The sequence below is a fragment of the Hyaena hyaena genome, unplaced genomic scaffold (assembly GCF_003009895.1).
Source record: "Hyaena hyaena isolate Hyena2069 unplaced genomic scaffold, ASM300989v1 scaffold_62, whole genome shotgun sequence".
Classification (NCBI taxonomy): domain Eukaryota; kingdom Metazoa; phylum Chordata; class Mammalia; order Carnivora; family Hyaenidae; genus Hyaena; species Hyaena hyaena.
In genome coordinates this window covers 3,532,335-3,552,628 of record NW_024080694.1, presented here as the reverse complement: position 1 = coordinate 3,552,628, position 20,294 = coordinate 3,532,335, and the positions used below count along the sequence as shown (strand labels likewise).

Genomic DNA, 20,294 nt, shown 5'->3' with positions numbered 1-20,294 from the left:
ATTGACTGTGGTTCAGTATTTGTTGATGTGAAACTTACATATAATGAAATGCACAGATGTTTGTATTCATTTGTTAAATTTTGTCAAATACATATACCTTTGTAACCTGTGTGAACCTATTATTACCGTCATCTCATATCCCTTCCTGGATAAGCACTATTCTGATGATTTTTTACTGGAGATTAGTTTTGTCTGTTATAAAATTTCAAATAAGGGGTGCCTGGATGACTCCATCAGTTGAGCATCCACCTCTTGATTTCTGCTTACGTTATGATCCCAGGGTTGTGGGATCAAGCCTCCATCAGTCTCCATGCTAAGTATGGAGCCTCCTTGAGATTCTCTCTCTCCCCCCTGCTCGTGCTCTCTGTCTCTCTGAAACATAAAATAGTAAAATAAAATTCAAATAAATACAAGTCAGTAATGGTATGTGTGAAGCTTTTCTCCTTCAGCATGATGATATTGAGATTCACCCATGTTGTACATACCATAATTCATTCCTATTTATTTATTTATTTATTTGGGGGAGAGAGCGCAAAGCATAAGCAGGGGAGGGGCAGAGAGAGAGGGAAAGAGAATTCTAAGCAGGCTCTAATCTATCAGTGCAGAGGCCAGTGTGGAGCTTAGTCCCACAAACTGTGAGATTATGACCTGAGCCAAAATTAAGAGTTGGATGCTCAACGGACTGAGCCACCCAGGCGCCCCTATTCCTCCTTATTGTTTGATAAGTATTCCTTTGTATACATATGTCACTTTTTTAAAATATCCATTTCTTTTGGGGCGCCTGGGTGGCTTAGTCGGTTGAGCGTCTGACTTTCGCTTAGGTCGTGATCTCGCAATTCGTGGGTTCGAGCCCCGCGTCGGGCTCTGTGCTGACTGCCAGCTCAGAGCCTGGAGCCTGTTTCGGTCTGTGACTCCCTCTCTCTCTGACCCTCCCCTGCTCACGCTGTCTCTCTCTCTGTCTCCTAGAAATAAATAAAACATTTAAAAAAAAAAAAAATATCCATTTCTTTTGCTTTTATGGTTTAATTTTTTTTTCTTCCCCATTTGATTAGCTAAATACTATTTTCAAGATTGTCTGAGTCTCCCATGTGATTCATTCTATTGCTTTAGGTTATATTATATATGCAGTTTTGCTTTTAATTTCTTGGTCATTAACGTGAACAGCTAGCAGTGCATGTCAACCAGAAATTTACTTTGTGGTCTCTGTGGACATCTCAGTCTTTAGATTGCCTTTAATAATTAAAAAAAGATAAAAGTTGTAGCCAGCTTATTCATCAGGGTTTTAGGCCAAATACCTTACTTAGTAGGTCTTTTCTTCTTTAATTGCTTTAGTACTTAAATTGAATTTTAAATTCTAAAGAAGAGGGCACTGGGAGTTGAACTCACAAAGGAAACGGTTATGAAACAGGAACACAAAAACCATCTGTTCTTTTTACCATGAAATTAAAACTAGTAGATGCTGCATAGTTGCCAGTTCTAACTTTTCTTGGTCATTTAGATAGTTTAGCTTAAAAGACAGGACTCCAAAAGTCAGTGATAGGAGAATAAGATTTAGAGAACATATGTATAATGTGCAGTATGCATACAAGCGTTGTTCTAGAATAATAGGACATCATGGTCTATATGTTACCTGCAAACGTCTTCTCAAAGGACTAGATGGTAAATATTTTTGATACTGCAGACCAATAGAAAAGTTGAGGATATTATGTGTATACTTATAAGACCGTCTACAGTGAAATAATTTATTTATTATTGTTTTATAGTTTATTGTCAAGTTGGTTTCCATATAACACCCAGTGCTCATCCCAACAAGTGCCCTCCTCCATGCCCATCACCCCCCTTCCCCTCTCCCCCACCCCCATCAGCCCTCAGTTTATTCTTAGTATTTAAGAGTCTCTTATGGTTGGCCTCCCTCCCTCTCCTTAACTATTTTTTCCCCTTCCCCTCCCCCATGGTCCTCTGTTAAGTTTCTCCTGTTCCACATATGAGTGAAAACATACAGTATCTGTCCTTCTCTGCCTGACTTATTTCTACAGTGAAATAATTAAAAAAAAATAAAAATAAAAATAAAAACCATTCTTAGCTCCTGGGCTGTACAAGAAATGAAAGTGGGCTCGATTGTTGCCACTCCTGGCTTATTCTGTTGAAAACAGAAGTAATTGTAAGCTAATCTTATTAAAGTAAATCTTTTAGTCTTACCGAGTTTTTACTAACTATGTTTTTATTCCAGTTTCTGATTCTGTATTTTTTTTTAATTTTTTTAATGTTTTATTTATTTCTAGGAGAGAGAGAGAGAGAGAGAGACAGCGTGAGCAGGAGAGGGTCAGAGAGAGAGGGAGTCAGACTCTGAAACAGGCTCCAGGCTCCAAGCTGGCAGTCAGCACAGAGCCCGATGCGGGGCTTGAACCCACGAACCGCGAGATCATGACCTAAGCAAAAGTCAGATGCCCAACCGACTAAGCCACCCAGGCGCCCCTCTGATTCTGTATTTCTGATAGAACTTTTGGGGCGCCTGAGAGATTCAGTAGGTTAAGCCTCCAGCTCTTGATTTTGGTTGAGGTCATGATCTCATGGTCGTGAGATCCAGCCCCACAACAGGCTCTCTGCTGGGCATGGAGCCTGTTTAGGATTATCTTAAGAGTGCATGCATGCTCTCTCTATCTCAAATATAAATAAATAAATAGAACTTTTGTGGCTTTTCTGGGAAGGGGGTGATACGTGGTGACAAATGATGCTGTGAGTTTCATTTTATGATGGCTCTTTTTTTTTTTTTTTTAAATGTTTATTTATTTATCTATGAGACAGAGAGAGCATGTAAATAGGGCAGGGGCTGAGAGAGGGAGACAGAGAACCTCAAGCAGACTGCAAGCTGTCAGTGCAGAGCCCGATGCAGGGCTTGAACCCATGAACCGTGAGATCATGACCCAAGCCAAAATCAGGAGTCAGACTCAACTCACTGAGCCACCCAGGCAGCCCTATGATGGCTCTTTTTTTTTTTTTTTAATTTTTTTTTTTCTAGGAGAGAGAGAGAGAGAGAGAGAGAGAGAGACAGCGTGAGCAGGGGAGGGTCAGAGAGAGAGGGAGAGTCACAGACTGAAACAGGCTCCAGGCTCTGAGCTGGCAGTCAGCACAGAGCCCGACGCGGGGCCCGAACCCACGAACCGCGAGATCATGACCTAAGCGAAAGTCGGACGCTTAACCGACTAAGCCACCCAGGCACCCCTATGATGGCTCTTTTTAATCTCAAATAGTCTTCTACCATTTTTTCCTATGACATTATTAATTAATTTATTTTAACATTTATTTTTGAGAGACAGAGCATGACTGGGGGAGGGGCAGAGAGTGGGAGACACAGAATCTGAAATAGGCTTCAGGCTCCAAGCTGTCAGCACAGAGCCTGACGTGGGGCTCGAACCCATGGACTGTGAGATCATGACTTGAGCCAAAGTTGGACGCTTAACTGACTGAGCAACCCAGGCACCCCTCATTTATTTTGAGAGCAGACTAGCTGTCCTGGAAAATGCCCCAAATTCTGAATTTGTCTCACTGTTCATCATTATGTCATTTAACTTATTCTCTCATTTGTACTTCTTGTAAGCTGGAAGTTAAGTCTGAAGACTCGACTATTCATGTTCACGTTCAACATTTTTGATGAGCTGTTAACCTTACGTGTAGGATGCACACAGTAGTAGTATTCACCTTAGGGCTGGCTTCAGGAGGGATGGGATGGTTCACACAGAGCACAGTACAAGTCCTCTGAAGCTGCTGTTGCTTCTGTTATCTGGTTTTGTTACAGGGATTATCTCAGTCCAGTTAGATATCTACTTAAAAAGCTGCAAGGTAACTGTTGTATTTCTTTCAAACTATAGGAAATGTATGGACAGTACCTCATCAACAATTCAGAAACCCTAAAGTTTTTAAATAACTCACTTGGTGACAAAATCTGATCTTGCCTGAATTCATTTGGCAGCAAAATCTGAACTGAATTGACATGAGGCTGAAATATTAATATGTTTGAATATGGAATATTGCCCCAGGTCACCCAGGAGTTAACATATGTAATGTTAGAAAATATACATCATATTCCCTTTCTCAAAAATTCCGGAACACATCTGGCACCAAGAGTTTCAGATAAATAACTGTGGACCTTTGATTTCAAAGTTTTTAAAGAACCTGTTATTCTGAGGCGCCCAGGTGGCTCAGTCGGTTGAGCGTCCAACTTTTGGTTTTGATTTGGGTCATGATCTGACGGTTCGTGGGTTTGAGCCTCTGCTGTCGGTACAGAGCCCACTTTGGATTCTCTCTCTCTGTTCCTTCCCTGCTCGCTCTCTCTGTCTCTCAAAATAAGTAAGTAAACTTTAAAAATAAATATACAAATAAAAAGAATCCATCATTCCAACATCTTTCCACTGGTTTTTGTACCTGGCAGTAGCGGTAATTAATACCAATAGCAGTGGATCCTAATTGTTGAGTATTCACTGTGTACCTAACATTTTGTTTAATTTTAAACTTAGATAATCCTAAAAGTAGATATTGTTCTCATTTTACAAATGTGGAACCTGAAGTTCAGAAACATAAGTGATGTGCCCTGGGTCACATAGCTTACCAAAGACTTGTGGTTTAAATCTAAGCCCATCTTACTCAAAAGTCACTCCAGTACCATAACCTCTCATAACCAGTACCTCTCAGGTAAGCAGTCATGCCTCTTCATATTCGTAGAGTTTGATGGTTTTTTTGATGTTTGAGGTAGAATAATTAAATTAATATTTGAGATTTTTGAATAAATCCTAGGATTTCTGATTACTGCGTTCGGTATGTGTCAGAAAAGGTTTTCTGACAGGATATAAGAAAACATTGACAAAGGATGTGTTGCTAGACTTAATTCAGCTTTATGTACAGTTGGCGCTTGCTAAATTTTTGCTCAGTTGTACATTTGACTTAATTGTACATTTGCTCTTATTACCATCCTGAACTTTCAACTTTGAAAAGAGCTCACATGCCTCTCAAAAGTGAGTTGGACGTGGGCTCGAGCCCTGCCTCGGGCTCTGTGCTGACGGCTCGGAGCCCAGAGCCTGCTTCGGATTCTGTGTCTCCCTCTCTCTGCCCCTCCCTGCTCCCTTGTTCGTTCTCTCTCAAAAATAAATAAACATTAAAAAAAAATTTTCTAATTCAAAAGTGAGTTGAAAAGTCTGGATTTTCCTATTTTATAAGGAACTGCAGCCCCGTCCTTATACTCAGCCCTCCAAAAAGTACGTTTTGTTAGTGCTTTTGAAGTTTTCTCCAAGCTTTTTATGATTGTCAAGACATGACACTATTTAAATAATGACATGATTCATTAGGAACAATTTTATAATCATTAAAATCTGGCAATTAAAATCACAAATCTAGTAATGAATAATCATGTAGGCAATAATCTATCACAGCTCTTCCCCTAAAATAGCATTTGGTGCTCATTAACTTTAAAGCTTTTGCTTCTCCCAGTAGGAATAAACTTTATTACTTTTCTAGAAAAATATTGCTAATTATAATAAAAATCTTAAGTTAGTTTTTTCCACATTGGTTTTGAAACGTCTCAGGCTTCATTACGGATCTCAGTGTCTTTATTGCACTTCTTTCCGTAAGACCTTCCTGTTATAAATCTTCCTGAGTCTGTTGGCAAACGATGTGCCATAGATTGTCTTTGATAAAGTGAGCCAAGGACAAAAGCGAGGGTTGAAGCAGGCAAGGGCAGCAGTCGAATTAGCATTTTTTATTATGTCTTATTAGCATTAACACTGAGTAGACGGTTTTAATTAACCACTATGTCCCATAGTGCACTATGTGTGTGTATGTGTAAGTGCTGTGGTTTTTTAGCTGTGGTTTACTATTTATTATTGAAAAAAGATACTATTATATGTGTATCAGATAAAACAGTTCATGATAACAGCCAGTTCTATTATAAAAATTACAGATTTCATTAAAAATAAATTTTTTTTAATGTTCATTTCTGAGAGACAGCACGAGTGACAGAGAGACAGAGACAGAGGGAGACACAGAATCTGAAATAGACTCCAGGTTCTGAGCTGTCAGCACAGAGCCTGACGCAGGGCTCGAACCCACAAACCATAAGATCATGACCTGAGCTGAAGTGGGACGCTTAACTGACTGAGCCACCCAGGCGCCCCGTCTGAAATTTTATGGTAATATCATTAACTATTAGAATCATTTCTTAACTGTGTGTATCTAATAGGTTGGGTGAAAACACAAATTACATGCAAGGTTACCGAAGTATTTCATATAGGTGCCTTATTGATTTGTTATTTTTGTAACACTGGAGACAGCCACAGTAGATGTGACTTTGATCTTGCTTTTCCCCTGGACATTTTTGGCCTGCTCCCTCTCATTGTGATGACAGCCATATCCAGAATGTAAATACTCAAGGGACACTCCAATCCAGCATTAAAGACATTGAACACTTCCTCCAAAGAATGTAGCATTTCAAAAGAAAACAGGCCTCCTTCTAACACTGGTAAATTCTGAAGGTGTGTGACAAATCGGGGATCAGAATGAGAGACTGCAAATTGTCCAAGTCCTGCCTCCCCAGTGAGTCCCTATTTCCTCTCCAACACAAGAACAAATCCTATGTTCAAACACAAAGTATTACAATAAGCTTGGATGTAGTTAAGAAGGCTATTCTTGATGAGAATCAAAGAATAGAGAGCTAGAGATGTAGCTAAGGATTAAACCATGGGAAATAGCTCAGGCTATTTGAGGAGATGTATTTTGAGAAGATAGGCAGGAATATTTTGTTCTTAGGATATTGGTTTCTTCCATTTTCTTCCCTCCTCTCTTTTCCTTCCTTTCCTCCCTCCCTTTGTGTGCTTTACACAAATGACACAAAATTATATTAGAGACCATTGAAATTCTTATGAGAAAATAGTGAATTTTAACTAAAACTTTATATTGTCAAAAGTAAGCATTGTTGGGGCTCCTGAGTAGCTCAGTCGATTGAGTGTCTGACTTTGGCTCCGGTCACGATCTCACCGTTCATGAGTTCAAGCCCCACGTCAGGCTCTGTGCTCACAGCTCAGAGCCTGGAGCCTGCTTTAGATTCTATGTCTCCATCTCTCTCTTCTTTCCCCTGCTGATTCTCTGTCTGTCTGTCTCTCTCAAAACTAAGTAAACATTAAAAAAAATTGTTTTTAAAGTAAACATTTGTTAGTGTTTATGTAATAGAATCTAGCATAAAATGTTATTTTCAGATTTGCTATTAAGTTCAATCTCAATTGTCCATTAAATAGTCATGAATAAAATACCATGTTTTTGGTTTCAACTTTTTACTTTTATAAATAATACTCAGCAAACATTTATATACATTTATCTCAAAGCACTTTGCAGATTTTCTCTGAAGGATTAACTCTTAGAAGCTGACTGACTAGTTCAGGAGTGATGTATATTTTCAAGACTGTTGAGATATGTCGTACAGTATCTGTAACCAGATTTTATTACATCAGCCGTATATGACGGGGCCTGTTTCCTATACTCTCACCAGCATTTAATATTTTTAACATTTATGAGTAGTTAGTATTTCATTGTTTATATTAGTACATAGTTTGTAAATAGAATACATATGTTAGCATATGTATAATTTGTGTACATGTATATGTGTGTGTTATTTTTATAGTAAATTTGATGCTCATAAAATGCTATCATTGTTTTTATTTGAATCTTTTGTAAGGTTAGATATTTTAAAATTATTATATAGCATTTTATGAATTGCCTATTTATTTAATCCCCTATTTCTTACTTTAAAGGGACTTTTCCTTTGCGTTTATGATAATATATGAGATATCTGAATTATCCCATCGTACGTTGTAAATGTTTTTTTTTTTTTTTTTTTCAATTTAAGGAAGAGGAACTTTTTTTTTTTAAGATTTTTTTTTAGGGGCACCTGGGTGGCTCAATCAGATGAGTGCCCAATTTAGGCCCAGGTCATGATTGCATAGTTCATGGGTTTAAACCCTGTGTTGGGCTCTGTGCTGACAGCTCAGAGCCTGGAGCCCGCTTCGGATTCTATGTCTCTGTCTCTATCCACCCCTCCCCTGCTTGCACTTGCTCTCTCTCTCTCTCAAAAATAAACACTAAAAAAAGTCTTAAAAAATTCTTTTTAATGTTTATTTTTGAGAGAGGAGGGAATAGAGGATCCCAAGTGGACTCTGTACTGAGAGCCCTGTGCAGGGCTCGAACTTACAAATGGTGAGATCATGACCACAGCTGAAATCAGATACTTAAACCAACTGAGCCACCCAGGCACCCCAAGGAAAAGTTACTTTTCAAAAGAAAAATTGACTACTTGTATTATTTTATTTTATCATATTTTTAGAAAGAGAGCATGCAGGAGGGGGAGAGGGAGAGAGAGAAAGAGCATCTTAAGCAGGCCCTACACTCAGTGTGGAGTCAGACATGGGGCTTGATCCCTCAATCCTGGGATCGTGGACTGAGCGGAATTCAAGAGGCAGACACTCAACTGACTGAGCCACCTAGGAGCCCTGACAACTTGGATAATTTTAAATTTAAAGAGGGCTGTGGGCTGTATGATCATTATATGAACAATAATTGTTTTTCTCCTTTAGGTTTTCTTTTTACCATTAAGTAATACCATCCTCAGCTGTTTTAAAGATAATTCTATCTTCGCCTGGGAATGTGATACTCTTTCTTGCAAATATCAACTGCCAGCTCCACCTGAAAGCTCTAGTATATTATACAAAGTGTTTGCCGTGACCAGGTAGTGTGCATTTTACTTTTTTATTAAGTTTTTTGTTTTTAGGGGGTTTTTTGTGTTTTTTTTTATTTTTGTAATCTCTACAGCACCCAACATGGAGTTCCATCTCAAGACCCTGAGATCAAGAGTCACACGCTTCTTGAACTGAGCCAGCCAGGTGTCCCCACAACACTGAGAAGTTTTAAGAAATCTCACTTCCAGTAAAATTTTACAAGTTTTCATTCCATTTTCATAACCTTACGGTCATATGAGAAAAGTTTCCTTCAAACTTACATATGATCTGTAAAACTTTTTCTTTTTACTTTATTGTGGCAAATTTCAAATCTCTACAAAAATATAAAAATACATGAAGCTCTAATTAGAGTATTCTTAGTAGTTGTAACAATCAACTAATAGCCACTTCTGTTTTATCTATAACTCCACCTATTACTGCCTCCTGCCACCTACCACATTGCCTTAAAGCAAAGCCCGTGCATGTCATTTCATCCGTAAGTGTTTCAGTGTGTGTCTCCAAAGGAAGGCGCCCTTTTTGAACATAACCATAGTACTGTTATCACACTTTTTCCCCCTACGTTCTTATTTAAATTTCAGTTAGTTAACCTATTTCACACTTTTAAAAATGAATAATTTCTTAATATTCTCATATATCTAGTCTTTGTTCAAGTCAGGAATCAAGGTTCACACAGTGTCTTGGTTAATATATCCCTTTTTAAATGTTTTCTTTGCAGCTAATGTAAGGAACTGGTCATTTGTCCTATAGCATTCTCTGTATTTTGGGTTTGCTTTTTCCATCCCTGTGGTGGTGGTTAATGTGACCCTCTCATCTGTATTTCTTATAAACTGGTTACACCTAGATTTCCTGTAAATTGGAGGCTTGGTCTGATTCAGGTTTGATTTGGGGGCAAGAGGCATGATAGGTGGTTTGTGTACTTTCATTGGGAAGAATGTTTCTCGTGGTCAGTGGATACCGATGCTTATGACCTAGATCCAGTATTGCATTTGAGGTTAGCAAAATGGTGCTATGCTAATTCTGCCATTCCTTCTTCCCTTATTAACTAGAATCCTTCTAAAGAAAAAACTTCCTCTCATTAACTCTCTGGTTACTTATAGTTTTTAATGAAATACAGGATAAATGCTTAATTTCCCTTCTTTAAAAAAATTTTTTTATGAAGGGGTGCCTGGGTGGCTCAGTTGGTTAAGTGTCCAACTTCGGCTCAGGTCATGATCTCACAGTTTGTGGGTTTGAGCCCCGTGTCGGGCTCTGTGCTAACAGCTCAGAGCCTGGAGCCTGTTTCAGATTCTGTATCTCCCTCTCTCTCTGACCCTCCCCTGCTCACACTGTCTCTCTTGCTTTCTCTCAGAAATAAATAAAACATTAAAAATTTTTTTTTATGAAAAATAATGAATTATTGGCATCTTTGAAAGGTGGCCATTGAAGGCTTTTTTGTCTTTAATCTTTGTGAATGGATGGGTTTAAATAGAACTGAAGTGATTTAACCCATTAGCATTATTCTTAGTGATGCTGTAGTTCTTTCATTGTTGACCAATGGGATCTTCTTCAAGTTGGCTTTGAACCCTTTTGATACAATCCCAGTTGTTTGTTTTGAAAGCTCTCATTCTTTCTAACCTGACAAAATGTTCTAGGCTTATCTTGTACATTTTCTGTCCCAAACCTGGTATCAGCCATTTTGCTAAAGACCCTGGGTTCATTTTTTTTTTTCCTTAAGTTTATTTATTTATTTTGAGAGAGAGCATGAGCAGAGGAAGGGTCGGGGGGGTGGGGGAGGTGGGAGAGAGAGAGAGAGAGAGAGAGAGAGAGAGAGAGAGAGAGAATGAGAATCCCAAGTAGGCCCTGGGCTGTGAGCACAGAGCCCAGTCTGGGGCCCCAATCCCATGAACTGTGAGATCATGATCTGTGCTAAAATAAAGTCCGACTCCTAACCTGCAGAGCCACCTAGGTGCCCCAAGCGTGGTTTCATTTTTGTGGGTAATGATACTTCAAGACCCAATCTGGATGCTAGGTGGTACTCCTCATGACTGATTTGGTCAGCATCTCTAGGCCTTTTCTGTGGAAAGAGCTAGAAAATACATAATACTTCCTCATTTTCATCTACCTTCTTCTAAATCATGAGTAAATCCCATCAGTTCCACCAAATCATGTCTTGAATTGGTCAGATCTTTTGTGCATTGCCACAGCTATCGCCCTCCTCCAGCTACCCTGGTCTCTCTCAGGCTCCAGTAACAGTCTCCTTATTCGGTCTCCATGTTGTCAATTTCACTTCCTAAAGTCAGTCTCTACATAGCACATAGAGTGGTCTTTTTAAATCATAAGTCAAATACGTCAAATCATGTCACTTCCTTATTGAAGTCCCTTGAAAGGCTCTCCCTGATATTAAGAATAAAACCCAAACTTCCCACAGTATTACTGAGGCCTCTGTCATCTTACCTTGGACTTCCTTTCTTTCGTCCTGTTTCCTTTCCCTAACACGGTTAGGGCCACATTTGAGTGAGGCTTCTCACTCTTCCTTAGGTACAACCTTACTCCTTTCTCAACACTGTGTACTGGCCAGTCTGGAGTTTCGACCAGCGTGGATTTCTTCCTCCAAATCATCCCGTGACTGGCTCGTTCACATTTAGAAGAATATTTTTTTAATGTTTATTTTTGAGAGAGAGAACATGAGTAGGAGAGGGGCAGAGGGCGGGACAGAGGATCTGAAGCAGGCCCTGTGTTCACAGTAGAGAGCCCAATTCAGGGCTCAAACTCTTGAACCTTGAGATCATGACCTGACCCAAAGTTGGGCACTTAACCAACTGAGCCACCCAGGCGCCCCTGGCTCATCATTTTTTAGGGAGCAGACCTTCCTACTTTCCCAGTTCTAACTCCCTTCTCATTTTATAGTTCTTTTTTTTTTTTTTTTAATGTTTATATTTTGAGAGACAGAGAGTAAGCAGGGGAGAGACAGAGAGAGAGGAAGACACAGAATCAGAAGCAGGCTCCAGGCTCTGAATGAGCTGTCAGCACAGCCTGATGTGGTGCTCGAACTCACAAACCATGAGATCATGACCTGAGCCAAAGCCAGTTGCTTAACTGACTGAGCTACCCCAGGCGCCCTTCATTTTATAGTTCTTTATAGAACTTAGCAGCTGAGATCAAGTTCATTTGTTTGCCTTCCACTAGACTGGTGCCTGAAATGATACCTGGCTTTTATGGTATTAGTCCTTGGTGAATGAATGAGCAACACCCTTGCAAGGTGTTAATACAGCATATTGTTTTAGTACTTTTCTAAAAGTAGCTTTCTTTGAGCAGAAAAAATTTGGGGCTTTTTGAGTTTTCACATAGCAGTGTTGTACCAATTCAATATAGTCATACGTGAAATATAGGAAGTTGGATAGTGGTAAGTGACTTTGAGATTATGCTATAAAAGATAAATGTTACTCAGAAATCCTCAATCAAGTCATCAAACAAATATATATTAAGCTGGTGTCTTAATACAATAGGTAAGAAAATATATGCTGTAAACCTGAGCTTTCCTATATGGTAGCCACTGGTTGTATAGAGTATTTAATAAAAATTAAATATGGGACTCAGTCAGTTATGCCTCTGACTTTTCATCTTGGCTTATGGTTCATGAGATCAGGTCCTACATCTGGCTTTGCACTCACAGCACGGAGCCTGCTTGGGATTCTCTCTTTCCCTCTCTCTCTGCCCCTCCCCTGCTTGTGCTCTCTCACTCTCAAAATAAATAAACTTTAAAAAAATAAATTAAGAATTTATTTCTTCAGAAGCATTTGCCACATTTCAAGTTCTCATTCACATGTGGCTAGTAGTGACCATCTTGAGCAGTGTAGATACAGAATATTTCTATTATGTTGGATCATACTGACAGTGCTACTATAAACAATTCATGTTAGGGGCACCTGGGTGCCTCAGTCGGTTCGGTGTCTGACTTCGGCTCAGGTCATGATCTCATGGTCTGTGAGTTCCAGCTCCAGGTCTGGTTCTGTGCTGACAGGTCAGAGCCTGGAGCCTGCTTCAGATTCTGTGTCTTCCTTTCTGTGCCCCTTCCCGACTCCTGCTTACTCGCTCGCTCTCTCTCTTTCAAAAATAAATATTAAAAATTAAAAACAATTCAGGTAGTCATAAATTTTCTCCTTTTGTTATACAGAGATGGCCGAATCCTGGCTGCTGGCGGTAAATCAAATCACCTTCACTTGTGGTGCTTGGAAGCTAAACAGCTATTTAGAATTATTCAGATGCCTACTAAAGTTCGAGCCATTCGCCATCTAGAATTTCTCCCTGATAGTTTTGATGCTGGCTCTAATCAGGTTAGTAATATAAATAAATGTAGGACATTATACTTTCTGAGAAAGAGCATATCAATTTCTGAACTATATTAGCTCTCCTCGTTAACTTGTACCCTGGTTGTTATAAAGTCTTGAAATTGCTAATATTGCAAAGAGTCTAAAATTGAAAAAACTTGAAAATACTAGGTTCTGTATATTACTGATAATTTAACCTTTTTCTAAAATCAATATACTTTGAATTTATTTCATACTTTATGATATACAGGGTCCTTTACCATGCTATTTTTTATTTGCACACAGGCACGGAAGGTATTCTCTCCATTACATAGACTGACATTAAAGCTTAGAAACATTAAGTGACTTGTCAACATTCCTATTAACTGTAAGGATTAAAAGGGGGATAGGATTAAAATTTTCTCTTTGTTGTACTGTGGTTTGTTTACCTACCATCACTGGTTGCCTCAGTTTTATGAAACATGTTTCTTTGTATCTTGCCTTAATTTACAAAGTACTTCCCCCTCTACACCCCATTTTTAAAAAGTGGGTTTTTTTGCTTATGTATTTTATTTTATTCATCTGTTTGTTTTAAGTAGGCTCTATGCCCAACATGGGAGATTGAACTCATGACCCTGAGATCACGAATCACATGCTCTACTGACTGAGCCAGTCAGGTGCCCCCACACCATTTTTTTTTTAATAGTTGAGTAGTCAGACCTTAACTTTCTTATTTTAAATTGAGTATTTATGTTATATGTAACTCATAACCCTGAGATGAAGGGTTGCATGCTCTACGGACTAGAGCTGCCCCTAACTTCAGTTTTTGAATAGATAATGCATTCACAAGATGGAAGACATTAAAAAAACAAAACAGTGAAGTGAAATCTCTTCTTTTCCATTTGCCCAGTTATTCTGCATAACCACTATTGTTATAATAGTCCACTGTTTCTGCCACTTTTTTCCCCTAAAGTTTATTTATTTTGAGAGAGAGCAAGTGAGCACAAGCAGAGAGAAAGAAAGAGAGAGAATCCCATATGGGCTCTGCACTGTCAGCACAGAGCCCAACACAGGGTTTGATCATTGACCTCAAAGATTGTTCTATGTCAGTATAGAACTTCGTTTTTTGTTTTTTGTTTTTTTACAGCTGCATAATATTTTATAGGTTTTTAACCAGCACTTTGTTATTGGGCACCTACCCTGTTTCTAGTCCTTCTTTATTACAAATAATGCTGTACCAGGGATGCCTGGGGTTGGCTCATTTGGAAGAGCATGTGGCTGTTGGCCTCAGGGTCATGAGTTCAGGCCCCACATTGGGTGTAGAGATTGCTTGAGTGAGCAAGTGAACAAGGGAGTAAATAAATAGATAACAAACATTGCTGCACTGAATAGCTTTTTGCATGAACATTTCACACATCCTGCCTGTAGGATAAAATCCCACAGTAGTTCTCAGAATTATGTACATCTGTGACTTTGACAGATCTTGCCACATTGTCCTCCAGAGAGGCTGCGTCAGTTGTGAAGGAGGCGGTTTCCTACAATCTGACCCAACCTCAACGATGGTCCCCTTCATCGTTGGTGAAGATGGTGAAGATGGTCCCCGTCTCCAGCTACTTCCAGACTGTCGTCCATGTAGCAAGTGACATGAGCATTCCGTGCAGTCACATGGTGGCACTGCTTACCAGCCACTGGCACTGGGGAAAGAGCCCATCCACAGATTAGGCAGTAGAGGAGTTTATTGTGTATTTGCTTATACTTTTTTAGTACATGTTTTTAATTTTTCAAATTATGTGACTGAAAACTAAATTTTTTTTCCCTTAAAAGGCTAGTTTCCTTCTTACCCTTCTACTGCCCATGTAGCCCACAGACTTTCTTTCTTCCGCCGAATGTTCATTATAGCTGCCCAGAGCTGGGAGACAGATGTCAGCTGTCATCCAGCTGCGGGTGTGATGAGCCAGGGCAAGCCCTCCTCTCCTTGCCTCTGACGGCCAGTGTGTGGGGGTCCAGGTGAAGGCCTGGCTCATCTTTTGCCATAGTCTCCCAGCATGGCCACCTGACTGGTTTTGGTCAGAGCCAGGCCTACCTGGACCTGAATAGGGCAAATCTACATGAGCCATATTAGGGATTTTGAAATGATGGCTCTTTATGAATCTCTGTCCTCCCCTCAAAAACAAAAAACAAAAAAAACCCCAAACCCTGTATATAAATACATACACATATGTACATGTAAGTGTGTATAGTTTGACTTTCAGAGAGTTGATTTTTTAAAAATTTGAGGTATAATTGGCATAAAGCATTAGCTTCATGATGATTCGATATTTGTATATATTGTGGAAATGACTGCTATAATAAGTCTAGTTAACATCAGAGACATTTATTTTTTTTCTTTTAACGTTTTTTATTTATTATGAGCAAGAGATTCAGGGAGAGCAAGTGGGGTAGGGACAGAGAGAGGAAGAGAGAGAATCCCAAGCAGGCTTCATGCTGTCAGTACAGAGCCTGATACAGGGCTCAATCCCACAAACCATGAAATCATGACCTGAGCCAAAATCAAGAGTTGACATGTAACTGACTGAGCCACCCAGGTGCCCCAAGAGACATTTGACTTTTAAACAAATTTTGGGGGGGTGCCTGCATGACTCAGTCAGTTGAGCATTTGACTCTTGATTTTGGCTCAGGTCATGATCCCCGGACTGTGCGATGGAGCCCCATGTCTGTCTCTGTACTGAGCATGGAGCCTGCTTAAGATTCTCTTTCTCTCTTTGCTCCTCTACCCTGCTTGAACATTCTCTCTTTCTCAAAAAAGAAAAAAAAAAAAAAAAAAGGAGGGGCTCAGTTGGTTAAGCGTCCGACTTCGGCTCAGGTCATGATCTCACAGTTCATGGGTTCGAGCGCTGCGTCAGGCTCTGTGCTGCCGGCTAGCTCAGAGCCTGGAGCCTGTTTCAAGTTCTGTAGCTCCCTCTCTCTCTGACCCTCCCCTGTTCATGCTGTCTCTCTCTCTCAGAAATAAATAAAACATAAAAAAAATTTTTTTTAAAGGAAAAGAAAGAAAGAAAAAAAGAAAGATTAAAATAAACATGTTTTTGGAATTCATATATTGTTTCTCTCTATTCTTAGGTTCTTGGAGCGCTAAGTCAAGATGGAATCATGAGGTTTGTTAATATACAAACTTGTAAACTTCTCTTTGAAATTGGGAGCCTTGATGAAGGAATTAGTTCATCAGTAATTAGCCCTCATGGACGGTACATTGCATCCATTATGGAAAATGGAAGTCTGAACATATATTCAGTTCAAGCTCTAACACAAGAAATAAATAAGGTATGTTTTCAAGTAAAGAACAGCAAGGTTGTTTTTTTTTAAGATGTAAATGTTGTGTCATCAAAAATAAAATCTATGTGCTCTGATTTTCTAAATTCAGATTAGCCTGAATTCCTTATCTGTACTTCTGGGTATATATAATTTTTTTGCTCTTACCCCTAAAGCCACATCTCTACACTTGTTTTTAAGGTTTTATTTTTAAGTAATCTCTACAGCCAACATGGGGCTTGAACTTACAACCCTGAGATTAAGAGGCACGTGCTCCACCTACTGAGCCAGCCAGGCCCCGCCACACTTTCCTCAGCCATGCTCCATTCTTACGGTGCTGCGTTCCTCAGAGGCACCTGTTCGGGATCCCCATCCCATTCACGGTGCCTCCCATGATCTGCTTCCCAAAAGAGATCTTCAGTCCCAACCTCTTCATTTCTGTCTCAGTCTTTCTTCCCATCGTATAGGCTTGAAATCTTGGAGCACGAGGGCCGTTCCTATTCCTTTTCATCTTAGATCTAGTCAATAGTAAGTCATATAATTCTTAAATTTGAAGTATTGATATACATCCTGTATATTCTCCATCTCCTCGTTAGCCATGTTTGTATCGGCACTTTGTCAACTACTCTTGAGTGATAGTAATTTAAACCAATTCACTAAAACTAGAGCCCTCAGGGCCTCCTTCTGCCCACCAATCCATCCTTTATATAGCAGCTTCCTGAAAGAATACTGTCATCATCATTTCTGAAATAGTGCTCCGTTAGTGGCTTCCTTCCTTTGGCCTGTTGCGTTAAGTCCAGACCCTTCTGCCTGTCTGCCACAGTCCTCTCTAATCTTGTCTAGTCTGCTTGTCTAACTTACTTCCCCATACTTGTAATTTTCCTCACTGTCACCCCAGAGACCCATTCTTATTTCTACATCTGCTGTCTACAGTGCTCATTTCATCTAAAATATACTTCCCCCTTCTCTTTTATGGTTATCTAGAATTTTCCCCACTCGTTGCCCAGTCTCATTGTCTATTTGCAGCCTGTCTAGGTCTGGAATTGTGTCATGGTGGCCCTGAGAGGGACTTTGATGATCACCTGGTCTGACCAGTTCATTGTACAGAGGAAGAAGCTTGTGCCCCGGCCTCATCACACAGCTAGTCATTAGCAGGCCCCGGTGTTCTGTGCTTAAAATGATAGTCTTTTTCTATGTGTGTGCTCCTTCTGTCCTTTTTATCCTTTTTTTTTTTTTTTAATTGGACAAGTAATAAATGTCTTAATGCAGACAAAAATCAAGACACAGATAAGTTGGGGTGCCTGGCTGGTCAGTCACTATAGCACACGACTCTTGATAGGGTCGTGAGTTCAAGCCCCACCTTGAGTATGGAGCCTACTTAAAAAATGGGGGAGTCAGGGCACCTGGGTGGCTCAGTTGGTTAAGCATCTGACTTCAGCTCAGATCATGATCTTGTAGTCCGTGGGTTTGAGCCCCATGTCAGGCTCTGTGCCGACAGCTCAGAGCCTGGAGCCTTCTTTGGATTCTGTAACTACTTCTCTCTCTGTGCTTCTTCTGCTTGCTCGCTTGCTCGCTCGCTTTCTCTCAAAGATAAATAAACATTAAATAAAAAAGATAACAGATGAGCAAACAGATCAGAAACCCTCAATCTCTCCTTTCTCAGATGATTCTGAAGTATATTTTCCCAGTCCTTTTTTCTATGTTTGTAAATGTTTAGAGTCAATCATCATTATTCATGGATTCTGTAAATGTGAACTCGCCACTGCTAAAAATATACTTGTAACTCGAATCAGTACTCGGTACCTATTCATAGGGATTCACATGTCCACAGAAGTGCAGACCGGGAGCTGCCCATCACGCAGCTTCCGGCTGAGGTCGGACAGGGCAGCGCTCAGCCTTGTTATGTCAACCCTCATGGCAAGTGTCCTTTCCGTGGTTGACTTAGTGCCGCACTTTTCAGTTTTGTGCTTTCTGTTGTTGATTTTGCTCTTTTAAGTGGCTCCCAGACATAGTGCTGATGTGCTGTCTCATGTTCCTGAGCATAAGAAGGTGGTGACAAACTTAATTTAGGCACAAGTTATAGTGTTGTTGGCATGAGTTCAATGTTAGTGCATCAACAGTATAGATGAAAACAAGTGTTTTTAAACAGGGGCACCTGGGTGGCTCAGTTGGTTGAGCATCTGACTCCGCTAAGGTCATCATCTCGCAGTTGGTGAGTTCAAGCCCCACAGTGGGCGTACAGCTGTCAACTTGTCAGTGCGGAGCCTTCTTAGGATCCTCTGTCCCCCTCTCTCAGTCCCTCCCCTGCTTGCACTCTCCCAAAAATAAATAAATATTTTTTAAAAAGTGTTTTTAAACAGAAACACACTAAACAAAGTTATATATTGATTGGTTGACAGCAATGTTGTGATCACTGGCTCACAGGGACCTAACGATTTCTGCTAGGAGCAGTGATTCACTAACTTGGTATTTGCAGCTTCTTTAGAGAACAGAACGACTACGAATAGTGAGGATCTACTCTGTGTGTGTGCGTGCGCGCGTGCATGTGCATGCATGCACACATGACACACATTTTCTTTAACCATATGGAGTTATACTCTACTGTTCTTGTAAACATTAAACGCTTTAATAACATATTATTTGCTCTTAGAGTTTTCAGCTTAGCTGAACAAGTCATTGACTTCCTCTCTGGTATTTGTTAAGCATTAAATTAAGATCATATTGACCAGAAAACTAGCCTATAACAGAAGTAGGAAATCTTTTTTTTCTTTTTCTTTATGGACACGTCACCAGCAGCACTATTTGTGTCTTTGTGGCTATTCTAGGCTTTACACAAATGGTCAGGCCTGTGGTCTCTGCAAAACTCACTTGTGTCCCATTCCTTCAAGTCCTATTTATTGGGCACTGGAGAATTTCCAGCATTGTGCTAATAAGTACACTCATTCCTACTTAATGTGTAGGAGTTTGAAAACTACTAAGGTATGGCAAGTCAGGTCATATCTCGGGCTCTAACTTTCAGGAGACTATTTTGAGGAAGCACATGAAGTTCAAAAGGAAAAAATGTGGCTCTAGAATAAAAATGTTAATAAACATTTGGAAGAATGGATTGAGGTTAGATGATGGTTCAAGGATATTAAGGATGGGCAATATTTAGAAGTTAGACCTTTTAAAATTCTTTTTCCTTTTTTGGGAGAGAGCGCAAGCAGGGGAGAGATGCAGAAGGAGAAGGGGAGAGAATCCTAAGCAGGCTCCATGGCCAGTGCAAAGCCCAACGTGGAGTTCGATCTCACGACTATAAGATCGTGAGCCAAAATCAAGAATCGGACACTTAACTGACTGAGCCACACAGGTGCCCCAGAAGTCAGACAATTTTTTAAAGTTTATTTATTTATTTTGAGAGAGAGAGAGAGCACTTAAGCAAGGGAGGGGCAGAAAGAACCCCAACAGGCTCTGCACTGATAGCATAGAGCTTGACTACAGGGCTTAACCTCTCCAACTGTGAGATCATGACCTGAGCTGAGACCAAGAGTCCAACGTTTAACCAACTGAGCCATCCAGGTGCCCCCAGACCATTTTTAAATTGTATTTTATAGAGAAAGAATTGAAAAATTAAATCATAGAATAGGTGGTGATTATACTTTATTTTTTTTATCAGAGCTACTGTTATATTTTGCAGTATCCTTATATTCTTTATAGATATGAATAAATAACAACGTATCCTAGAAAAACAGTATTTAAAAAACCTTATAGATACAACTTTAAAAGTTCCTTATAATAATTTTAGGAAAAAAATGCTGTATCTATACATGTGTGTATATTATTTCATTACCTACTCTACACATTTTACAGTGTTATGTATTCATGATACTGCAGCTTACAATCGGGAAGAATTTTTTGGACACTTACAGTAGGCTACAGGTTTCAAAAG

General features: G+C 39.8%; 1 protein-coding gene across 3 annotated transcripts in view; it reads left to right on the top strand.

Annotated features, from left to right (window-relative positions):
* Positions 1–20,294, top strand: part of TBC1D31 (TBC1 domain family member 31) — a 77,432-nt gene that overhangs the window by 15,798 nt on the left and 41,340 nt on the right. For all 3 annotated transcript variants that reach the window (XM_039232005.1, XM_039232003.1, XM_039232004.1), the window contains exons 5-7: positions 8,613–8,764; positions 12,928–13,087; positions 16,178–16,378. In XM_039232005.1, the coding sequence (XP_039087936.1) occupies positions 8,613–8,764; positions 12,928–13,087; positions 16,178–16,378 (513 nt within the window). The remainder of the gene's footprint in view (positions 1–8,612; positions 8,765–12,927; positions 13,088–16,177; positions 16,379–20,294) is intronic.